We start from the raw sequence: 22,794 nt of genomic DNA, 5'->3' as shown, positions 1-22,794 counted from the left end.
TGGAATGTCTTTGCATGAACTGGAGAAGTCTGATGGAGAAATTGGAAGTCAGAGAGAAGAGATTCCTCAGGAAGATCCTAGGCCCACTAGAAGAGGATGGAAAATACAGAAGGCGACATAACCCTGAGTTCTATGAATGTATAAAGAGGCCCTCTGACTGCGGATGAAAAAGAGGGGTAGCTTTCTATAGCCATGTTGCGAGATTGCCCCCAAACAGATTGACCAACAACCTGTTCACCTTCTGGCAAAACAAGAAGGTTCACACCATTTGGCTGACAAAAACTGAAAAGGACATTAAAGAACTGGGAATACTGATCTCCTGAAGAGAGAGTCTGTGAAACTACACTGAAGGAAGTCCGGGGATTTCAGGAAAAGCCCCGAAGAAAGGGTACCCCCTGGACAGAAGAAAGGAAGGAGTTACATCAGCAGAGGACGCAACAGTACTGGGCAAATATCAAAGCCCACCAGTTGAACAAGTGTGGTCCAAAGTAGGCCCATTCAAAACAAGAAGAAGAAAAGAAATAAATAAATGCTAACAGCAGGAATCGAACCTGAGCCAACGAATTGACCACTGGGCTACTACACCAATATGTGAACTGCTGCTCAAAATTATCTCATGTTCTATGCATGAATCTTTGAGCGTGTGTTTTAACTTTTCCTATGCCCCACTCAGGCGAAACAGTTTAGGAACCTGAAAGGGTCATCTACTGGCCCCTACCCACACAGTTTGGACCCAATAGGTGAGACTCATCCCACGCCCTCCTGTTGGATTTACATTTAGTGCAAATGAATATAACTCTTTAAACCTCACTTTCTCCTCCAAAGATCTACTGGAAAAGGGCATATACTTGCTTCTTTTATCACCATCTACAGCCTTTTGACTTAAAAGGGTAGTAATCATAATTATACTTAATACATTAGTTTTATACATGTAAACTGAACTATTGAATATGTGTAAATTTTATAATTAGCTGTTTAACACTGTGAGGGAAAATAATTTTTTTGGCTACTCAGCCACGGTGTCATTAGGTCAACTTATTCTCAAAAATACCTCATGCTCCACACTTGCACAATAAGTTACACGCACTTTGAAAGAAAAACACTGACCTGGCTCTACTAGCAACACAGCACTCAGTGTCGGAAGGGATTATGCCACATCAGACCACGCACAGTCGAAAAAAAGTCAGCTGCATTCCCTCTCTGAGTTGATCATGAAGTGGCTGACCATCACTTCAGCACTTAACAATATTATGAATTGCTATTCATCATATAGTGGAGATGCGGAGTCGCAGATAGGCTCACAAATAGACTCAACAAAAACTCTCACAATTAAAGCTTTCGGCCATTAAGGCCTTCGTCAACAGTAAACAAACATACACGCCCACACGCACACATGCAAACGCAACTCTCACACACGACTGCAGTTTCAGGCAGCAGAGGCCACACTGTGAGAAGCAGCATCAGTGCATGATGGGAGTGGCAACTGGATTTGGGGGTGGGGGGAGGGGGGGTAAGGGGAAGGCTGGGGTGGGGAGGGATAGTACGGTGGGGGTGGCAGACAGTGAAGTGCTGCAGGTTAGATGGAGGGCAGGGTAGATGTGAGGAGGGGGATGGAGAGGGGGGGGGGGGGCGGGTGTAGCTGAAAAGAAGAGAAATAAAATGACTGGATGTGGTGGTGGAATGATGGCTGTGTAGTGCTAGAATGGGAACAGGGAAGGGACTGAATGGGCGAGGCCAGTGACTAATGAAGGTTGAGGCCAGAAGGCTTAGGGGAATGTAGGAAGTATTGCAGGGTAAGTCCCCACTTACACAATTCAGAAAAGCTGGTGTTAGTGGGATGGATCCTTCCCACCTCTGGACCTGAGTTGGTAACTCCCTGTCAGATTGTTTGAGCAGGAGAATGGTGTCCCTCAGGGCAGTGTTTTAAGTGTTACCCTTTCTGCCACAGCCATAAACAGTATCATGCCTACAGTAAGGAGTTCTGTACAGTGCTATTTATTTGTGGACAATTTTGTTGTTTTCTGTTCCTCCTCCTCCAGTGTTGCAACAGCAAGCCATCAGTTGCAACTTAAAGTGCAGAGTGCGGAGGAGGTTAGAGGAGTGGGCTGCAAAGGCGGGTTTTCAGATTCATTTTAATTGTTCTCATTGTATATGTAATTTGCCTGCCTTGCATATGGGGGACACCATCCTACATTCTAAAGACACAGTGCGGTTTCTGGACCTCATTTTTTACTCGAAATTGTTGTGGTTGGCACACCTCACCAGAGACCTGAAACCCAGAACGCTGAAGGTACTGAATCTCTAAAAATGCCTTAGCCACAGATCTTGGGGAGTGAACAGGATGTCTCTCCTCCAGTTTTATTGGGCTTAAGTGCAATCGTGGCTGGATTATCGGTGCATGGTGTATGAATCAGTTAAGGCCTTCTTATTTGCAGATCATTGATGCTATCCACCACGAGGGGATTCGGTTGGCCAAGAGTGCTTATAGGACCAATCCCATACCCAGCCTCTGTGCCGAGGCTGGGGAGCCGCCATATACCATCCGGCAGCAGCTCCTCATGGTGATTCAGGCATGTAAGATCTTTGCAGCTCTGATTACACCCGCACACCATACTGTTGCTCGTCTGCCTCTGGAACGCCTTTTCTCCAACCATCGATGGGACACAATGCCACTTGGGATCTGCGTGCAGCATGTACTGGAGTCATTTGGTGTGGAGCAAGTACAATCCCAAATCCAGGGTTTTAACCACCTGCCACCCTGGTTGCTGCAGAGGCCAAGCATCATTTTAGATTAAGTGCAGTACAGGAGAGATTACACTCCTCCTCCTGTTTTTAATTTGATGTTTTCAGACATTTTATATGAGCACCACAACTATGCAGGTGTCTTTACAAACGGGTCTAGGCAGGGGGACTGTTGGTTGCTCTGCTGTATTCCATTTTCCCTGATCATGTCCTCAAGGCCCGACTGCCTCGAGACTATACTGTCTTTGATGCAGAATTAATTACGTGTTCCATTCATCAATCTCACAGTAACTTACGATGTGGAACGTGTCAAGTGCATAAGAAATGCTCACATGAATAAAGGTTCCCTTATTCTTTTTGGTCAAAATTTTTATTACCCACCCCATTCCCTTCAATGGCACAAAATGTATATATTATACCTATAGATATATTTATTCCTATTCAAGAATTCATCTATGGTATAGAAGGAGTCGTCAAAGAAGTATGATTTAAATTTATTTTTGAAACTATTACGGCTGTCTGTCCGACATTTTATTTCATCTGATAATTTATCAAAAAGTTTTACAGCAGCATATTTTACCACTTGCTGTGCCAAAGAGAGCTTCAGTAGAGGATGGTGTAAGTTTGTCTTTCTTCTGATATTATAATCATGAATGTCACTGTTGCTTTTAAACTGGTCCATGTTGCTGAGAACAAATTTCATTGCTGATAAATGTACTGTGAGGTGGTTGTAAGAATTCATAACCTTTTAAACAGATGCCTACAAGATGTGTGACTATCAGCCCCACATATTATTCTAACCACCTTCTTTTGAGCAGTGAATACTTTTTGCTTAACTGTTGTGTTGCCCCAAAATATGATTCGTATGACATCAAAGAGTGAAGGTATGCAAAGTATGTTAGCTCATTAATTTTTACATCCTCAAAATTGGCAAGTATTCTAATTGCAAAAATTGCTGAACCTAGTCATTGTAGGAGATCCAAAATATGAATTTTCCAACTAAGATTCTCATCTACATGTACAACCAAAAACTTAGTACGCTGTACCTGTTGATATTGTGTTATATTTATTGAAGCAACTGCACTCCTTACAGCAGAAAATTGGACGTACTGTGTTTTTTCAAAGTTCAAAGCAAGCCTATTCGCAGAAAACCAATTAATAACTTTCCACAGAAATTATTTGTATCATTTTCTTTTGGAGTTTCTTTTACTGGATTAGTAAAGATGTTTGTACCATCAGCAAACAGCATCAGTTTAGCTTCTTGTTTCAGATAAGAAGGGATGTCATCTACATATATCAGGAACAGAAGGGGACCCATGATTGAACCCTGCGGAACACCTAATGTAATTTCACCGCAGTTCGATGAAGTGGGAAACTTCTTTAAAGCACTTAAGCCATATAAAGAAACTTTTTTGCTTTCTGTTCTGTAGATATGACAAACCACTCATATGCTGTTCCATTTATACCACCGAATTGTAGTTTCTGTAACAAAATGTCCTGGTTCACACAGTCAGATGCCTTGGATAAGTCACAGAAAATTCCTATTGGTGACATTTTACTATTTAAAGACTATTATGTGGGCAGTGAAATTGTATATTGCTTTTCAGTAGAACAGCACTTTTGAAATTTACTAAGTATCCCATTACTGGTGAGATGGTTAAGCACTCTTGAGTACATTACTTTCTCGACAATTTCTGAAAATGCTGTAAGCAGGTTTCACAAGAGTTCATCAGCCTCATGTGTGAATTATGTAATACAATGTAACAAATACTAGGACCAGCAAGAGTGCATAAAGCTGTGATTAGTAAAGGTGATTTTTAACATAAGCTTTATACTTGTCTGATGGATGAAATATCTGGGAAATATGGAAGCATCCGATCCCACCCGCTTTGACCCATGATGTCAGATATATGGTGAAACGACAAACCACGATTCCTATATGGCTCATATAAAGTCTGTACGTACACATTATGAGAATGAAATTACATCGAAAAACAAACACAATTTCCACAAAAAGTGTAATGATGCTAATGGGACAAGCGCGGGAAATGGGGTGTTTTGGGGTGGGGGGCAAACTAAATATAAACAAATTTAGACACCCACCCCCATACAAAACCACACAAAACGACGAAAAAACTGACATCACAAAACTCCCCAAATACCACTAAACACAGTATCATCTGGAATCGAACACTTCCCTTGACCTACATAGCTCAACAGCAGCTCCCGATCCCATAAATTAGGATCAAACACTTCCCTTGACCTACATAGGTCAACAGCAGCTCCCGATCCCATAAATTAGGATCAAACACTTCCCTTGGCCTATATAGCCCAAAAACATCTCCCGATACCAATATCAACATACACAGCCACACATTGGGATTGAACACTTCCCTTGACCTGCGCACCGTTAATTTTATCCGTCATATACATTCCTGAACAAAAACAATTGATTAATTTTACTAAAATTACCACACGATGTACAGTGAACAACACTAAATTAACCTTCACACAAAATCGTTAACTCACTGAAATGAATTCCACTAGAAACAGTCGACACTAACACAATTCTGGATAATGAGCAAAAGCAAACTGAGCCCATTACACCACACAAACGAAAACCCTAAACATACCACCAGAGAGCACAACAAACCGCAATACAATGTCATCTACAAACACACCACACTTACAAACCAAACTCCGCGCCGTCATGACGTCACACACGACAAAACCCTTACGTCACGGGTCAAAGCCAACACGTGGGATCGGACGCTTCTGTCGACCCAATATCTGTGCTTTTGAGGACAATGGCAAACAGTGAGAAGTGACACTGTCTGGCTTTTTCACTTTCCATGCCAATCACACATAACTGCTCTACAGGTTCCACCATGCTAGATGACAGACTCTTGAACTCACATTTGAGTGGTCAATGCTCCTGGTATGGCTGTCAAATATGTACTTATGAGTTGAAATAGTATGCCCACCCACTTAATTGTGTGTTGGTTCACCTTTGGAATACAATAGAGCAGAGACTGTGTGTGGTATGAATTCATGAAGTCCTAGGTGGGTACCCAATGGTATGTCCATATACTACGCTCATGACTACGCTCAGTTTCCACAAACTGTAGGCTCTTGGTTCATGAGTGCAGGGCTGATGGCAAATAGTGTCCTTGAATGTGTACCAAGCAAATGAATTTCTTACTTAAGACATAAACAAGAGTTCTCCATCATTCTCTTCAAGCAACTGTGGCAATCCAACCTTGTTGTACAAGCTTTTATCCTGCTGGAAGATGCCACTGCCAATAGGGGAGACAGTTACTGCCACAGGTCCCATGGAAGCCCAGTTGAATGTCCCCATAACATAACACTAAATCCCACCAGCCTATCTGTGGCATGGTGCATGTTTCGAGCAGCTGTTCACGTTGGTGATGCTCTATTTGTACACGACCATTAATGTGGTGTAACATGAAACTTTATCATCAGGCCAGGCATGTATTTACTGCAGGTCAAACATGTAAAAAAAGGAGATTAACTGCTTACATTAAGAGGCGTACATATACAAAAACATAGATACTCAAAGACTATCCAGTGATTGTGAAGCTGATTTCCATGAGACGTAAATAATACACACAATATTCAGGATGAAATCTAATAATTTTGAATTATTTATGGAACAACTTGATACTCAGTGTCCTTGACTTCAAGCAGAAGTGGAGATTTAAATTTAATTTTCTAGAGCATACCTTATATGGCTAAAGTGCATTTATGGCGTACCATGGCTCTTCCATTTCAAGTAGCTGTGGGCAAATCTTTGTTGTTTGTAGCCAATTGGTTTATAGTACGTAATAGCCTGTGAGAGTGCTGAATCTAATGGCTTGTTTCAGCAGAAGATAAAAATAGATTACTTTTGTTTTTGAACTGGACAGTGCAAGATTAATTATTATTGTTCTGTCTACTACGGATTATAAGATAAGTTAAATATTTTGCATATTTACCTCTTGTGCTTTGTTTCTTGGGATATAACATGATTTGTTGCGATATTGTTTTCCATTCGAGTGATATAGATCGGGTATGAGTTGGCGAAGTCAATCAATGTGACTGGATTTGGTGATGGATTGATCTGTAGCATAGCCTGAGGTTTAGGTTAGGTTGGAATGTTAAAATGTGTTTGAGAGTTGGCAAAGCCTACAAATGTGAGTAAGAAAACTGATTATGATGAACTGTTCTGTAGCATAACCTGAGGTGTGGGTTAGGTTGAAATATTAGTTTGGTATGGGGTGGCGAAGCCAACCACTGAGAGTGAGGGAAAACTGGTCATGGTGATGGACTGATCAGCAGCATAACCCAATGATTGTTTCAAAAACCTCGTGGGATATATTCTGTCCCAATTTCCACGGTGATGGTAAGGGTAACGTTTAAATTGTACAGAATATTCTGCTTTCTGCAACACTCTGTAGAATATAGTCCATTATGCTGCCTCTCAGTTTCATACACGAAATCATTATGACAAATTTAAAAGAGGCCAGCTGTTTCTGCCATTTAAAGGCTAGTGTTGTTTGACAAGTTGGTACCCTGACATGTTAGTACCTGAGTAATTCTTCTAGTAATGCTCCGATGATGAGTATGTTGTTGTCAAAATTAGATCTGCAATAAAATATGGGTTTTTGCAGCTGATTGCTGTCCTTTAAACCTGAATATTGAATACTTGCTGCTGAACATGATGCCCAACACGATGTGCTTCATTTCCATTGCTGCTGGGAAGTTTTCGGCCTCTGGATCCTTCCTACCAACATCATCTTTTTTGGATCCTTCCTGCCAACATCAGCTTTTTTTAGTTGTGCAGGTGGGAATTTTACCTATAACATACCCTTCATTGCCGCTACGTGTGAGAGAGGTGTGCCTGTGCCTCCGTGTGTGTGTGGGGGGGGGGGGGGGTTCTATTTCCCTTTAAAGCTTAAATGTTTAGTAGTCCTTTCATTGTGTCTGTCTACGACTCAACGCCTCCTCTATGAGGTGAGTAGCAATCTACCCTCTTCATAACATTGTTATTTTCATTATACTCATAATTAAGTCTTCTACTGCATTCTGTTCTGTATATCATTTGTTTGTTCTCATCTCGCTCTTACCGATTCCCAATATGCATCCTGTTATTGCTCATGAAGTGACCAAACTACAAAAACTCATCGACTATTTCTAAGGCTTCATTTCCAATTTGTACTATTTTATTTTTGATGTGGTGATTATATTTAATTTTACCCTTATCATAAGTGATTAACAGGTTTACTCTCCAATTTTCTCTATTAATATTATGCTAACGATATGAGATTCACTAGTTTGATTTTATAAACAACTGAAGGTTGACAGATCAACAACATTAATCATGTTTCCCTATGAAGTGCCTCCATTTGTCATTAAAATTTTATCTGCTCTAGAGGTAAGCTTTCCTGCTGACTTCATTATTCAAAGGAATGGGTGTGTATTGGTGTTCTACAGTGTGTACAGTCAGTAATGCATGCATTGCGAGAAAGTGGCACTTGATTAGAAAAAAGGAATTAATTGTGCAACATCTCCTGTTTGTGAAGTAGGAGGTGAGGAAAATAAGTATACTCCCTGCACAGACACTATGTTATTAACTAAAGTTGTTTTGAAATTGTATTCTGAATTTATAAGACCCTCCTTGAGCTGAAAAAAGATGCAGTCTTTGTAGGTAGCTGAAGGTCTTTCTCATGTGCTCAAATAATTTGGAGTTTGAGAATTTTTATTTATTTACAACAACATGGTGAGGTATCATCCTGATCATTTGAGATACAGAAACCGAATGAGGTGGCAATGGTTAGCACACTGGACTTGCATTCAGGAGAATGGTGGTTCAAACCCCCATACTCTCATCCAGACTTAGGTTTTCTGCAATCTCCGTAAATCATTCCAGGCAAATGCTGGGATGGTTCCTTTGAAAGGCCATGGCTGATTTCCTTCCCCATCCTTGACATCATCTGAGCTTGTGCTCCATCTCTATAACCTACATGTCAATCAGATGTTAAAGGCAATCTTCCTTCCTTCCCTGGGAGACAGAAATATTTATTTGCCAAGGTGACCCAGGTTGCATAGTCTGCTATGCATTTTTTAAATTTGTTCTTAACAGTAGAACCAGTTTAAAAATAACAGCGACATTCACAATCATATCATCATGGCAAGTTTAAAACCAACAGTGACAGGCATGATAATATCAGAAAAAGCGAAAGACTTACACTATCCTCTACTTAACCATGTTTGACAAATAAAGGGGTAAAATAGGCTGCTGTGAAACTATCTGATAAATTACAAGACAAAATAAAATGTCTGACAGACAGCACTCATAGGATCAAAAATTAATTGATATCTTATCTCCTTACCTACTCCTATATCATAGATGAATTCTTGAATAGGGATCAATATATTATATATATAATACATGCATTTTGTGCCATTTAAGGGATGGGATAGATAAATATTTTAAGCTTAAAAAACTTGACACATTCTGCATCATAATGGTTACCATGAGATTGATCGATCAAAGACATAATTAACTAACCTGAACAACTATTTCATCACAGCAAAGTTTTAAACACTAAAATCGCTCATGTTAAAAGGCATTTAAGAAATGGTTACCTCCATGTGAATGTGTGATCTAATGGGAAGAAGACACTGAAATACACTTCACATTGGATACCAGAAAAATGATGTAGGACTACATATAGAAGTCTACGTGAAAGACATTAAACATATATGACTATAATTATGGGTTTACAGAGACTAAAAATCTATAGACATCAGCCTTATATTCAACCCGTCCAACAACACGAAAACCGTGTACTGTAAACCATCCGTCTGCGCTTAGCGTCACACAACGTTTCACGCTGTATGAAAAGCAGTTAGGAGGAATCCACGCATTCCCAACAATGTGGAGGTTAATCGAAATATCAGAAACTAGGAAAGTGAATATGGTATTTAACTACTTCACTCACTGCTATTACAGGTGACGAAATATGGCACAATCGTCGTTAATAGATGAACTTCGGGCATATTTACAAAAATAGTTCTCTACAATAGCTAATAATTACAATGTAAATATAAATGCCGCAAAACACTTCCAGCAACTAAATACAAATAGGCTAAACGATAAAACTCTTCACGTAAACTTATTTTTTTAATTAAATACCTTTCGTCCCTGACACTTTTCCAATAACTGTACCAACTGTTTTCGGGCTAATTCTTGAACCTGAGCAACATTCACCCTACCCCCGGCCAAATGTGAAGCCATGGTAGACATTAAGCTTTGAGTTGCTACGCAAACCAAATTCTCTCTCCTAACACACGTAAGGTCTAAGCGTGTAACCTTTCATGAGGATAACGTGATATACCATTTTTTTTCACATTGTTTACAATCACATGACAGTTCACCATACGCTCCAACGCTTTCACCTCTACGCCGATCAAAGATGTTGCGGAAGTAAGCACAGGCAGACGTCACCTCCACACGATCATGTTAAAGGGCCCATGGAAGTGATCCTAGTCACCCCGTTTATATGGGCTCCCAGAACTGGATTTCGTAAACCGATTTCTCAGTACTGCTTCTGGGTGCTCATGTAAGCACTTCAAAATCTTTCCAATTCAGCTATAGATGTTCGCTCCCATGTAATGACACATCCGATTTTGAAACGTGCTTGGGCTGTCAGGTTTCGTCTTGTTTTTAAAAGTTTTCGGCTAATATTGGCGGAGTGGCTTTTTGTACGTTGAAAGATAAGTAGAAATACTAGACTGAATCTGTTTACGCCTCGTCTACGAGAGTAGAAAAGACTGTGCTGACTAAACCATAAACTGTAATAGCTTGTCGGGTACAGCTAAACTGGTGGCTGTCCGACCTTTGCTTAACGTGATTCGGAAGAATGAAGACCTTCAGTTGAGTAACAATAACTTTATTGCGAACGCGTATCTTGCGACGCCCGGCATGTATGGACAGATCGGAGCTATAAAATTTGCTTCCGGCCTAAGCAGAGTATCCTTAATCCTCGGAAAACTTCCGTAATTAGGAGAGGAAACAGTACTCGTCCACACAAGTCAGGAGGCAAGGAACTACTCATAACTCAATAAAACAAGGAATAATAACAATAAACCGAACGTATATAAAAGATAGAAAACACAGCGCCTCTAGAGGCTGGGCGCGGAACTACACCAACGTCGCGTAGAGTAATTGCTACAGCACCACTGCACTGACACACGCGCACAGCACACACACACACGGCGAGCTTGAATTAGCGCGCTGCAGCGTCGCTACATCAGCCCCCCGGGCGGAAGCGGAGCGTCGGCGTCGAGATACCGCGCCGGAAAGTGCACCCGACGTCCAGAACGGGTCGTCCTCGTCGGAGGAGGAGGAGGAACAACGTCAGGAGGTGGATGTTGTGCTGCGTTGGGCGGCGGATGTTGAAGAGCCGGCGCCGGAGATGTGGCGTCAGTGTCTGGAACAGCGGTAGGTGAATGCCTGCGACGAGGTGCCGCTAGTGGGGTGTCAGGAAAAACATACGCAGGTTTAACCCGATTCAACGCGACATTCGTAGCTTTGCCGTTCACTAGGATATCCATGGTGTGGGCACCGCGCCGTAGCACTTCATATGGACCAGAATAAGGAGCTTGTAGAGGCGGTTTGACGCCCTCAGTGCGGAGCATGACGTGACGACATTGTTCCAGGTCCTGGTGCACGAAAGTGGGCGGCTTGCCATGACGTGTGGCTTTCGGAGGGCGAATCTTTGATACATGGTCCCTCAATCGTCGCAAGAAATCCGGCTGGCCAGTAGACACTGTCTCTGTGGCATCAGCGTCTACAAAGTCACCAGGAAGGCGCAGTGTTTCTCCATAAACCAGTTCTGCCGCTGACGACCCCAGGTCTGGTTTGAAAGTCGTCCGTAAGCCTAACAAGACCACCGGTAGTGCGGTTGTCCAGGTTTCTTCGTGGCACATCAGCGCGGCCTTCAAACAACGGTGCCCGCGTTCGATCATTCCGTTGCTTGCTGGGTGATAACTTGTGGTCTTATGGTGGGTGTAACCACAAAACTTGGCCAGCTGTGAGAACAGGTCTGATTCAAATTGCCGTCCGCGGTCAGTGGTAATATGTAGTGGGCATCCAAATCTTGCCAACCAAGTCATTGCAAAAGCGGAAGCTAATGTGTCTGCTGTGATATTATCCACCGGCACTGCTTCCGGCCAACGTGTAAAACGGTCGATCATTGTAAACAGATATCTTTGCCCGTTCGAAGGTGGAAGTGGTCCGACTACATCTAAATGAACGTGGGCAAAGCGGGCGGTGGTATCCGGAAAATCGCCGATCGGTGCGTGTACATGGCGGTTAATCTTGCAGCGTTGGCACTGAAGACAAGATTGGACCCACTCGCGGCAGTCTTTTTGCATGCCTGGCCACACAAAACGTTGCGATACTAGGCGGAATGTCGGGCGTACCCCGGGATGGCACAATCCATGTACTATATCAAAGGCTTGTCTTCTAAAAGCCGGCGTCAGAAAGGGACGAGGTCGGCCGCGAGAAACGTCGCAGTATAGCTGTGTATCTTCCCCCGGAACATCAACGAGTTTCAGTTGCACTGCGGAAGCCGTGTCTTTGACATAGGCAAGGAGTTCTTCGTCGTCTCTCTGTGCCTGTGCCAGTGCAGGAAAGTCTATGGTACTGGAAACACTGCTGATCCGTGAAAGGCAATCCGCAGCAATGTTGTCGATCCCAGAAATATGTCTAATGTCGGTAGTAAACTGGGCCACGAACTCAAGGTGACGAAATTGACGGGGAGAGCAGTTGACACTATTCCGACGGAAGGCGAACGTGAGTGGCTTGTGGTCTGTATATATCGTGAAAGTTCGCGCTTCCACCTGGGGGCGAAAATATTTCACTGCCTGGTATACTGCCAGGAGCTCACGGTCATATGTGCTCCATTTTGTCTGTGCAGGCGAAAGCTTGTGGGAATAATACGCCAGTGGCTGCCATGCGTTGTCGGACCATTGTTGTAACGCGGCACCGATCGCCGTCTGGCTCGCATCTACAACAATTGCTAATGGCGCGTCGAGCCGTGGGTGTGCGAGAAGCGCCGCGTCGGCCATGCTCCTCTTTGTTGCCTCAAACGCAGAACACATGTCCTCTGTCCACTGTATCAGAGACTTGCTATTTACTTTAGGGCCCGATAATGCCGCCGTCAAAGGTTCCTGCAGCTCCGCAGCGTGAGGAAGGTGTCGTCGATAAAAATTGAGCATCCCCAAAAAACGACGTAATTCTTTGATCGTAGTTGGTCGGGGTAGCTGCAAGATAGCGTCCACCTTCTCGGACAGAGGAAGAGAGCCTTCAGCAGAAATCTTATGGCCAAGAAATGTCACCTCTGACTGCCCAAAAACACACTTGTCCACGTTCAAGACGACACCGTAACGCTCCAACCGCTCGAAAATCTCTCGCAGATGTTGTCGGTGTCGATCGTGGTCAGCAGAGAACACTAACACATCGTCCAGGTAGGCGAAACAGAACGGCAGCCCCTGGAGAACCGAGTCTATAAACCTTTGCCAGGTCTGAGCGGCATTGCGTAAACCGAAAGTCATAAATTTGCTTTCAAACAAACCGAAAGGCGTTATTATTGCAGTCTTTGGAATGTCGTCATTGGCCACCGGAATCTGTGTATACGCTTTAGCGCAGTCCAGAACTGTGAACACCGTGGCACCATGTAGAGCGTGATTATAATCCCTCAGTAACGGAACGGGATATCTGTCCGGCACTGTTCGCGCGTTAAGCGCACGGTAGTCACCGCATGGGCGCCAAGCTCCACCCTTCTTCGGAACAAGATGTAATGCGGAGGACCACGGGCTCTTAGATGGCCGCATTATGCCCTCGCGAATCATGGCGTCAAATTCTGCCTTCGCTATCTTCAATCGGTCCGGAGCGAGACGCCTAGGTCGGCATGCTACTGGGGGACCGTCCGTCGTTTGAATGTGATGCACCGTGTCATGTGGTATGAACCTGGGAGCGCCGGGCGGCCTGGTCAAGTTCGGATAGTTAAGCAGTAATTCAGTGTACTCACCCTCCGTAGCATGGACCAACTTGGCACTGTGCGTTGCGGTGTCGCGACGGAAACCCGTGACTGCTAAGCCAGTGACGCTGTCCACCAAGCGTGCGTTCGCGACGTCCGGCAGCAGGTGGTAGTGTGCGAGAAGATCAGCCCCGACGATCGCCTCCGTGACGTCAGCCACTGTAAAATTCCACCCGTACGCGTGACGTAGGCCGAGATTAAGCTCCATCCTCTGTGTGCCATATGTTGCGATGGAAGAATTGTTGGCAGCCGTCAGACGGAAGGCAGTTGGCGGCCGGCAACGATGTATGGCTGTTCGTGGTATGATACTCAGGTCCGACCCCGTGTCTATTAAAAACTTAACGCCGGAACTCCTATCGGTAACGAACAGGCGCTTGGAGGATAACTGGCAGCCGGTTGCGCCTATTGTCGACCGCCGGTGGCGTTTGGGTGCGAGCATGGCGATGTGCACTTCCTTGCCTGATCGCCGAATCGTCGGTGGTACCAGCACAACGGTACCTCGCCTTGCGGAGTGGTAGTACCGCCGGAAGATCTGCTTCTCGAACGCCGCCGTCTGTATCGGCTTCTTCTATTATTGTCGTCGTCACGTGCCAGCAGCGCACTGACCTGGGTGCACAAAAGCTCAACCTTGGCAGCGAGAGAATCATGGTCGGCTCGTGCTACAGACGCGGTACTGTTTGCACTGTTGTCCAACGCCGCGACTGCGCTGACCGGAGCCGGTGTGATCGCATCCTGTATCCGGTCTGCTAGCTGCGCCACGTCATCCAGCGGCATGTCCGTTTGTGAGGCGATTATGACTTTTATTTGCGGCGGCAACCTACTGCTCCACAGTGTTCTGAGCAGACTGTCTGGCACAGTAACGGTGTCAACTTTGCTGCGTAGATGTCGCAGGTATTGAGAAGGCTTCCTGTCGCCAATTTCTTCCTGTGTCAGAACCTGACGTATCCGGTCCTCTTGTGACGCGGCCACCCGTCGAATCATCTCTGATTTTAGCCTGGCATAAGCTCCAGCCTCGGGCGGTGCTGTGATTATGTCCTGCACCTCGGCTGCATAACGTTGGTCGAGTTGGCTCACAATCAGCGCAAATTTAGTTGCTTCGACCGTTATTCCAGCGCAGCTAAAACTTGCCTCTGCCTGCGCGAACCAGAGTACCGGATTGTCGGGCCAGAACGGCGGCAAACGGACTGCAATCCGGGAGACGGCCTGCTGTTCGGTCATTATGTGCTCGTTACTTACGTAGCTCACGGCTGCTTCTCCTTAATCACGTCGGTCTCTGCTTGAATCACGTCGGGGTCACCACTTGTCGGGTACAGCTAAACTGGTGGCTGTCCGACCTTTGCTTAACGTGATTCGGAAGAATGAAGACCTTCAGTTGAGTAACAATAACTTTATTGCGAACGCGTATCTTGCGACGCCCGGCATGTATGGACAGATCGGAGCTATAAAATTTGCTTCCGGCCTAAGCAGAGTATTCTTAATCCTCGGAAAACTTCCGTAATTAGGAGAGGAAACAGTACTCGTCCACACAAGTCAGGAGGCAAGGAACTACTCATAACTCAATAAAACAAGGAATAATAACAATAAACCGAACGTATATAAAAGATAGAAAACACAGCGCCTCTAGAGGCTGGGCGCGGAACTACACCAACGTCGCGTAGAGTAATTGCTACAGCACCACTGCACTGACACACGCGCACAGCACACACACACACGGCGAGCTTGAATTAGCGCGCTGCAGCGTCGCTACAAGCTGTTTTCCAGGCGCCATAGTTAACTGGGCTAGCAAATCCGCTTCAGACCTTAACTTGTAAACATGAGAGCGAGAAACTGTTTCCGAAATTCGGTTTTCGTCTTTAGAAAGATGAGTAGCATGTAAACGTGATGACTGGTTCGCTGTATGAACGAGGAAAGTTAAATAGCGTTAACATAATGACTTGAAGCCACCATTTTACATAGACAACGAAAACTTACACAAGCAACCAACCACTATTGCACTCGGAGACCGTTTATTTCTGTATTTACATTTTTTGCGTGTAGGCCATCAAGCTGATGACTTTTGCAAACTTCATTCATAGGTTGAGTAGATTAGTATTGATAAAATGTTCAGTAGTGGTGTATACATTCGTCTTCATGTTCTAACTATATTACATGTTACAGCAGAGGGCAAGAAGATTAGATTTCACTGAGTGAATATAAACATATATTTACTAAGACGTCTTTTAACTCCCAGTGGAGCAGCTTTGGTTCACAAGATTTCAGACTTTTGGCAGCTTGTAGGACCAAATCTGTCCATTGATATAAGGACTATTGGCAGTTAATTTTAATTTTGTCCTCTGCCTGAAGTAGCTACACTTACTTCTAGTATCATAACTACGTGTATCATTGAACTTATTCACTTTATTTTTAGTATTCAGAAAAAATATAATAAGTTTATACAAATACAAGGAATATACTGTTTCTCCTGGGCAAAGTTTTCACACCAGGATTCTCTGGATTTAGACCATGCATTAACGAAATGGTTTTTTCTGTAATACTAATATTCAATTCAGGTGCATATCTGCTGCACAACCACATAGTTCACTACAACACTTAAGAAATGGATAAACTGTTCTATTGTAAACAATTTTTAGTGTTTGACTTGGAACTATTTTTGCCAGCTGACTTATCAGGTACAAGCTACTGATTTTCTCACATACAGAAGTAATGTGGTTTACCCAATGGGGACTTTTGTCCAAGTGAATACCAAGAAATTTAATGTTATCTGCTTCTGCTGATGTAATACCACAAATATTGTGTATTTCAACATCATGAGAATTAATTGTTTTAAATGTTAGTAGCCGAGATTTACTGATGTTAGTGTTTACACCCTGATGTAGAAAATATGTGGTTACTTCCGTCATGCGCTTAGTTGCAGCTGAGTGTAATGTTTCCAAGTATTTTTCACAAAATAAAAGGGAGGTGTCACCAACATAGGTTACTAGGTGTGAGTTGAAGAGTTGCGTCACATCATTGACATAAACCACAGTACACCCTGGATTGCTGTATCTTTAGAAGACTGGAAATCTATTATCTTATTATCTGTTTTACATGAAAGTTTAGTACACTGTTTGCTGTTTGTCAAGTATATGGTCAATAATTGCGTAGGTGAGTCCTTGATGTTATAAGTCTTCAACTTCTTAATGAGCAGTCCATGGTTGACTGAGTCGCAGTATTTGGAAACATCAAAGAATATGCCTGTTGTCTTCATACCTGGGCCTATGATGATGTACACTTCATGGAGAAATTCAGCAACTGCAGTAGTTGTGCACTGATCTTTCCTACAACAGAGAGCTGAGAAAAGTTAAACATTTCAAAAACGTTATTAAAGGTCGGGATCAATAATATTGGGCGATAGTCTGAGACCTCTTTTGTACTCCTCGTCTTATGCACTGGTTTAGAAATGATTATTTTTATACTACTAGGACAAGTGCATTTTCTAATACTACAGTTAGTGGTTTAACAATTTCGTTTATGCAATTCGTAACTACTGCACTACTACAGCCGAGTAATGTTCTTTAATGTGAGGATTATCTTTCTTATATATCACCAACCAAATTGATCATGTAATTATTGATGCCAGGCATACCTCACACTTACTAGACACTTATCAAGGAGTTAACGTAGATTCAGACCACTACCTTGTAATTGCGAAATTAAGAGCTCAAATATCCAGTGCAAGAAAAGTCAAAGGATCACCTCAAAGTAAGTATATGGCATCGAAGCTAAAAAATGAAGAAATCTCTAAATTGTACTCTGAGGAGGTTGCTGAGAATCTTGCATTACACTCCCCTGGTTTAAGTGATAATCTGGATCGGGAATGGAACACTTGCAGGGATGCAGCCATTAAGGTAGCAGAAGAAGTCTTAGGGAAAGAAGGAAAACAACTGAGGAATTCCTGGGTTGGTGATGAATGTAAGAGAATAAGACAGGAGAAAAATCTGGCATGCAGGAAAATGCTTGAGAAGTCATATACTCGTCTAGTGGCGAGAAATTATCAAGATAAAAGGAAACAAGAGAAGAAACTGCATCAGAGAAAGAAAAGGGAATGGGGAAGAAAGCAGGTTGAAGAACTGGAGACAATTGGAAAAACAAATAATGTCAGAAAATATTATCAGAAAATAAATAGCGAAAGAAGAGCATTTAAGCCACACATCTACCTGTGTAAAAGTAAAAATGGGACACTACTAACCGATGATCGAGAGGTATTGGAGCATTGGGTAGAGTATTTCAGTGAATCCCCTATTGAAGATATCGCAGTCCCTCTAGAAAGTTATGCCATAGTACTCCCCCCTTCCAAGGAGAAGTGAACAAAGCAATTGCCCAATTGAAGAACAATAAAGCTCCAGGGACTGACAATGTAACATCTGAACTATTCAAAGCTGGAGGTGTGGAGCTAAGTCTTAGAATCTACAAGATTATGTGGCTGGAAAAGGAAGAGTTGCCAGAAGAACAGAATGTAGGGATAGTGCATCTGGTGTATAAGAAAGGAGATCTATTTGAATGCAGCAACTACAGAAGCATAACACTCTTAAATATTATATATAAAGTACTACCAAATATCCTGTTTAATAGACTTCCACCTATAGCAGAAGACATTATTGGATGCTATCAATGCAGGTTCAGACCAGGAAAGTCAACTGTAAACCAGGTATCTAGTCTCTGACAAATAGTAGAAAAGACCAAAGAATTCAATGAAGATGTGCACCATCATTTCATTGCCTTTAAATTTGCATATGACACAATAAACTGGGCCAAACTTTATGAGGCAACGCGGGAATTTTGTGTGCCTGGAAAACTGATGCGTTTAATAGAGGCCACCCTAAAGTACCCCCAGTGTACCAGTCCAGCCTATCACTTCAGTTTCCCACTTGAAATGGGCTAAGGCAAGGAGATAAGCTTTCCTGCCTACTTTTCAACATGGCACTTGAAAAAGTGGTATGCGAATTGGGCATTCAGACAAGAGGTACTATCTACTATAAGTCTGTACAGCTCTAAAACTGAGTGCAGAAAATATGGGTCTGAGAATTAATGAAGGAAAGACGAATTAAATGTATAATGGCACTAATCAACATTTACAACCCACAATAACCCTTGATGGAATGACATTTGAGTGAGTGGAATGTTTGACCTATCTGGACTCAAAGATAGATGAAAATGGCACCACCTTTACTGAAATTATGGCTCACATAAGTGCTCCTAAATGATGCTACTTTGGAATGCTGCTGCGACATATTAAATCCTAGCTTCTATCACGAGGGACTAAGTACCGACTTTACAAAACGCTGATACGCCCAGTACTTATTTATGGCTCAGCAACATGGACAATTACAACCCAGGATGAAAACAAACTGAGGTCACATGAAAGAAGTATATTGAGGAGTATTTTTGGACCTGTATATGAAAATGGGACCTGGAGAAGGCGAAGGGATGACCAACTTTATGATTGCTATAATGAAGATGATGTGGTCAAGTTCATAAAACTCTGTAGACTGAGATGGGTTGGACCCAAAAACAAACTTAAAGAACATAATAATAATAACTGTTCTTACAATTATTCGTATAAGTCTTGGTCGATTTAATGAGCGCTGGGACAGGCCTAAGCCTTGTGACACCAGAACAGGTAATGCAATTTGATGAGACAGATCCCGCAATGAAAGCCTGCTGCAGTGAACCTGGAGGAAGAAGAGCAAGAGGACGACCTAGGTTGAGATGCAGGCATGAAATTGGAAAGGATACTGCCTGAGTCTGTTGCCATAACTGGAAATCCACGGCGAAATCCAGAGAGGCATGGTAGAAAATTATTAAGAAGGCTAAGTCCCACCCCGGGAGGTAGTACCAACGGAAGAAAAAGAAGATAGCATTTTATTTACTCTCATTAAATTCTAAAGTCACTGCTTGAGGTATGTGATTCGGAATGTCTTGGTACATTTCTAAAGCGTGTGGTGGATTTTCTGTTGGTGATATGAAATGCTTATGAAAAAGGTTACATAATGCTTTGGGATCTTTTTCTATTATTACCATCTCATATAATACATAAGGGTTTGCTGTCCAAAGCTGTGGAGGTTTTGCGATACTTATTGATCAGTTTCCAAGACAACTTGCGTCAGTTTGTAGATTGTGAGATTTCATTACTTGTTTTCCAAGGTTGGGAGATTAAGTTTTAAAGGTTTTCTTAGCTGTGTTATATTTTTATTTGAAAATGCAGTCTTGTTGATTTGTACAGGATATCCAGGTCATAAATGTTTTGCCTGACTTTAATAAGGCTGGCTGGAAGTCTGAGTTTGTTATTTCCTCCACTCTGACTGTGTAATGGCACTGTCTGCATTTCTCTAATGGGACAATAGGAATCAAAGTGTCTCAATAGGATGTTATGAAACTCATCCCATTGATTATCTAATCCTTCCACATGGTATATTCTGTCTCACATATACTCAGCTAATTTAATTTTCAGAGAGTTGACGTTACTATTGCTCATGACTTGTTTCTTGTGAAAAGTTTTTGGTATTATTGTAGGAGCTGTGTTTCTATATTCTATCTGTTGTCCAAGGTGGTGTGTGTAATGAAAGTCCGTGTAACTATATTTAACAGCGTCTTTAGCAGTTTTGATGATTATTGTATGATCTGTCCTTGTAGGACTGTAATCTGAGATGTGGTATCCATGGTAACGATATTTCGAAGATTAAATTAAATTAACACATTTACAACTTTCATGATAGCGATGTTGTTGGAGTTTGCATTAATGTTAAGGTTTCCAAGAAAAGTAAAGTGATGAGGACCAGTTTGCCTAATTGTGGTATTGAAGCTGTTGAGAAAATGGATTGCATCTACACAAGGTGTTCTGTATATTCCTATTACTTTATATTTTACTACACTGACGCCATACTCTTCTAGTTGAATTACAATACCACTTACTTTTAATATCCTCTCTTCGCTATATTGCTTTTTTAGACTGAATATGTTGTCTCACAAAGATTACCACACCTCCAGCCATATGCTGTTTCCTACAATAACTGTTTACCAACTCATAACCATGTTTATAACAGTTTACATTTTAGGACATGTTCGGTTAATACTAACACTTTTACATTTGCCTCAGATGCGATTAGAATTTCTACTACAGTTCAATTTAAACTAGTTGTCATATGACAGATTCTATGCTCGATTGTTCCTATGAACTGTTCACCAATGAGGCCATGGTCTTGCCATATACCACATTGGTGCCACTTTCGCTGCGCTGTGGTACATAAAGCGCTAAACCAGCCAGTCCTCAGTGAGCCACTATAGGAAAAATTCAGGCAACATCTAGTTTTGTGAGCACTACAATGGGTGATGAAAATTGTTGAAAGAGGGGCAGACCAAGGCTACATACTCCTAGGCCATATTGAAAAAGAAGAGTCAGACACAGTGAAATTATACATACTGTAAACTGGGACTACTTTGGAAAGTTTTTATCTGTTCTTTTATATATGGCAAGAAAACAAAAGAACAGTGGCAGGGAGAAAATTTCAATGATTTTTCTAGTACTGTCAAAGACTTCAACCACAAATTAAGAAAAAGATTAAACATCTTGCCTCTCGGAAACAAATCAAATGCAGTGTGGTCTGTCACATAATCAGAACTGGGATTATACAGGGTGAGTCACCTAACGTTACCGCTGGATATATTTCGTAAACCACATCAAATACTGACGAATCGATTCCACAGACTGAACATGAAGAGAGGGGCTAGTGTAATTGGTTAATACAAACCATAAAAAAATGCACGGAAGTATGTTTTTTAACACAAACATACGTATTTTTAAATGGAACCCCGTTAGTTTTGTTAGCACAACTGAACATATAAACAAATACGTAATCAGTGCCGTTTGTTGCATTGTAAAATGTTAATTACATCCGGAGATATTGTAACCTAAAGTTGACGCTTGAGTACCACTCCTCCGCTGTTCGATCGTGTGTATCGGAGAACACCGAGTTACGTAGGGATCCAAAGGGAACGGTGATGGACCTTAGGCACAGAAGAGACTGGAACAGCACATTACGTCCACATGCTAACACCTTTTTATTGGTCTTTTTCACTGACGCACATGTACATTACCATGAGGGGTGAGGTACACGTACACACGTGGTTTCCATTTTCAATTACGGAGTGGAATAGAGTGTGTCCCGACATGTCAGGCCAATAGATGTTCAATGTGGTGGCCATCATTTGCTGCACACAATTGCAATCTCTGGCGTAATGAATGTTGTACACACCGCAGTACATCTGGTGTAGTGTCGCCGCAGGCTGCCACAATACGTTGTTTCGTATCCTCTGGGGTTGTAGGCACATCACGGTACACATTTTCCTTTAACGCACCCCACAGAAAGAAGTCCAGATGTGTAAGATCAGGAGAACGGGCTGGCCAATTTATGCGTCCTCCACGTCCTATGAAACGCCCGTCGAACATCCTGTCAAGGGTAAGCCTAGTTTTAATTGCGGAATGTGCAGGTGCACCATCATGTTCATACCACATACGTCGATGCGTTTCCAGTGGGACATTTTCGAGCAACGTTGGCAGATCATTCTGTAGAAACGCGATGTATGTTGCAGTGCTCTCCGATACACACGCTCGAACAGCGGAGGAGTGGTACTCAAGCATCAACTTTAGGTTACAATATCACTGGATCTAATTAACATTTTACAATGCAACAAACGGCACTCATTACGCATTTGTTTATATGCTCAGTTGTGCTAACAAAACTAACGGGGTTCCATTTAAGAAAACTTAGGTTTGTGTTAAAAAACCTTTTTCCGTGCATTTTTGTATGGTTTGTATTAACCAATTACACTAGCCCCTCTCCTCATGTTCGGTCTGTGAAATCGATTCGTCAGTATTTGATGTGGTTTACGAAATATATCCAGCGGT

At 42.5% G+C, this 22,794-nt stretch overlaps 1 protein-coding gene across 1 annotated transcript in view; it reads right to left on the bottom strand.

Moving 5' to 3' along the window:
• The window catches only part of LOC126100713 (vacuolar protein sorting-associated protein 33A), a 124,531-nt gene extending 114,309 nt beyond the window's left edge, over positions 1 to 10,222 (bottom strand). Inside the window, exon 1 of the mRNA XM_049911332.1 lies at positions 9,941 to 10,222. Within this exon, the coding sequence (XP_049767289.1) occupies positions 9,941 to 10,051 (111 nt within the window). The 5' untranslated portion in view covers positions 10,052 to 10,222. The remainder of the gene's footprint in view (positions 1 to 9,940) is intronic.
• Positions 10,223 to 22,794: the final 12,572 nt, after the last annotated feature.

The sequence above is a fragment of the Schistocerca cancellata genome, chromosome 9 (assembly GCF_023864275.1).
Source record: "Schistocerca cancellata isolate TAMUIC-IGC-003103 chromosome 9, iqSchCanc2.1, whole genome shotgun sequence".
NCBI classification, from domain to species: Eukaryota; Metazoa; Arthropoda; class Insecta; order Orthoptera; family Acrididae; genus Schistocerca; species Schistocerca cancellata.
This window is presented reverse-complemented; position numbering and strand designations above follow the sequence as displayed.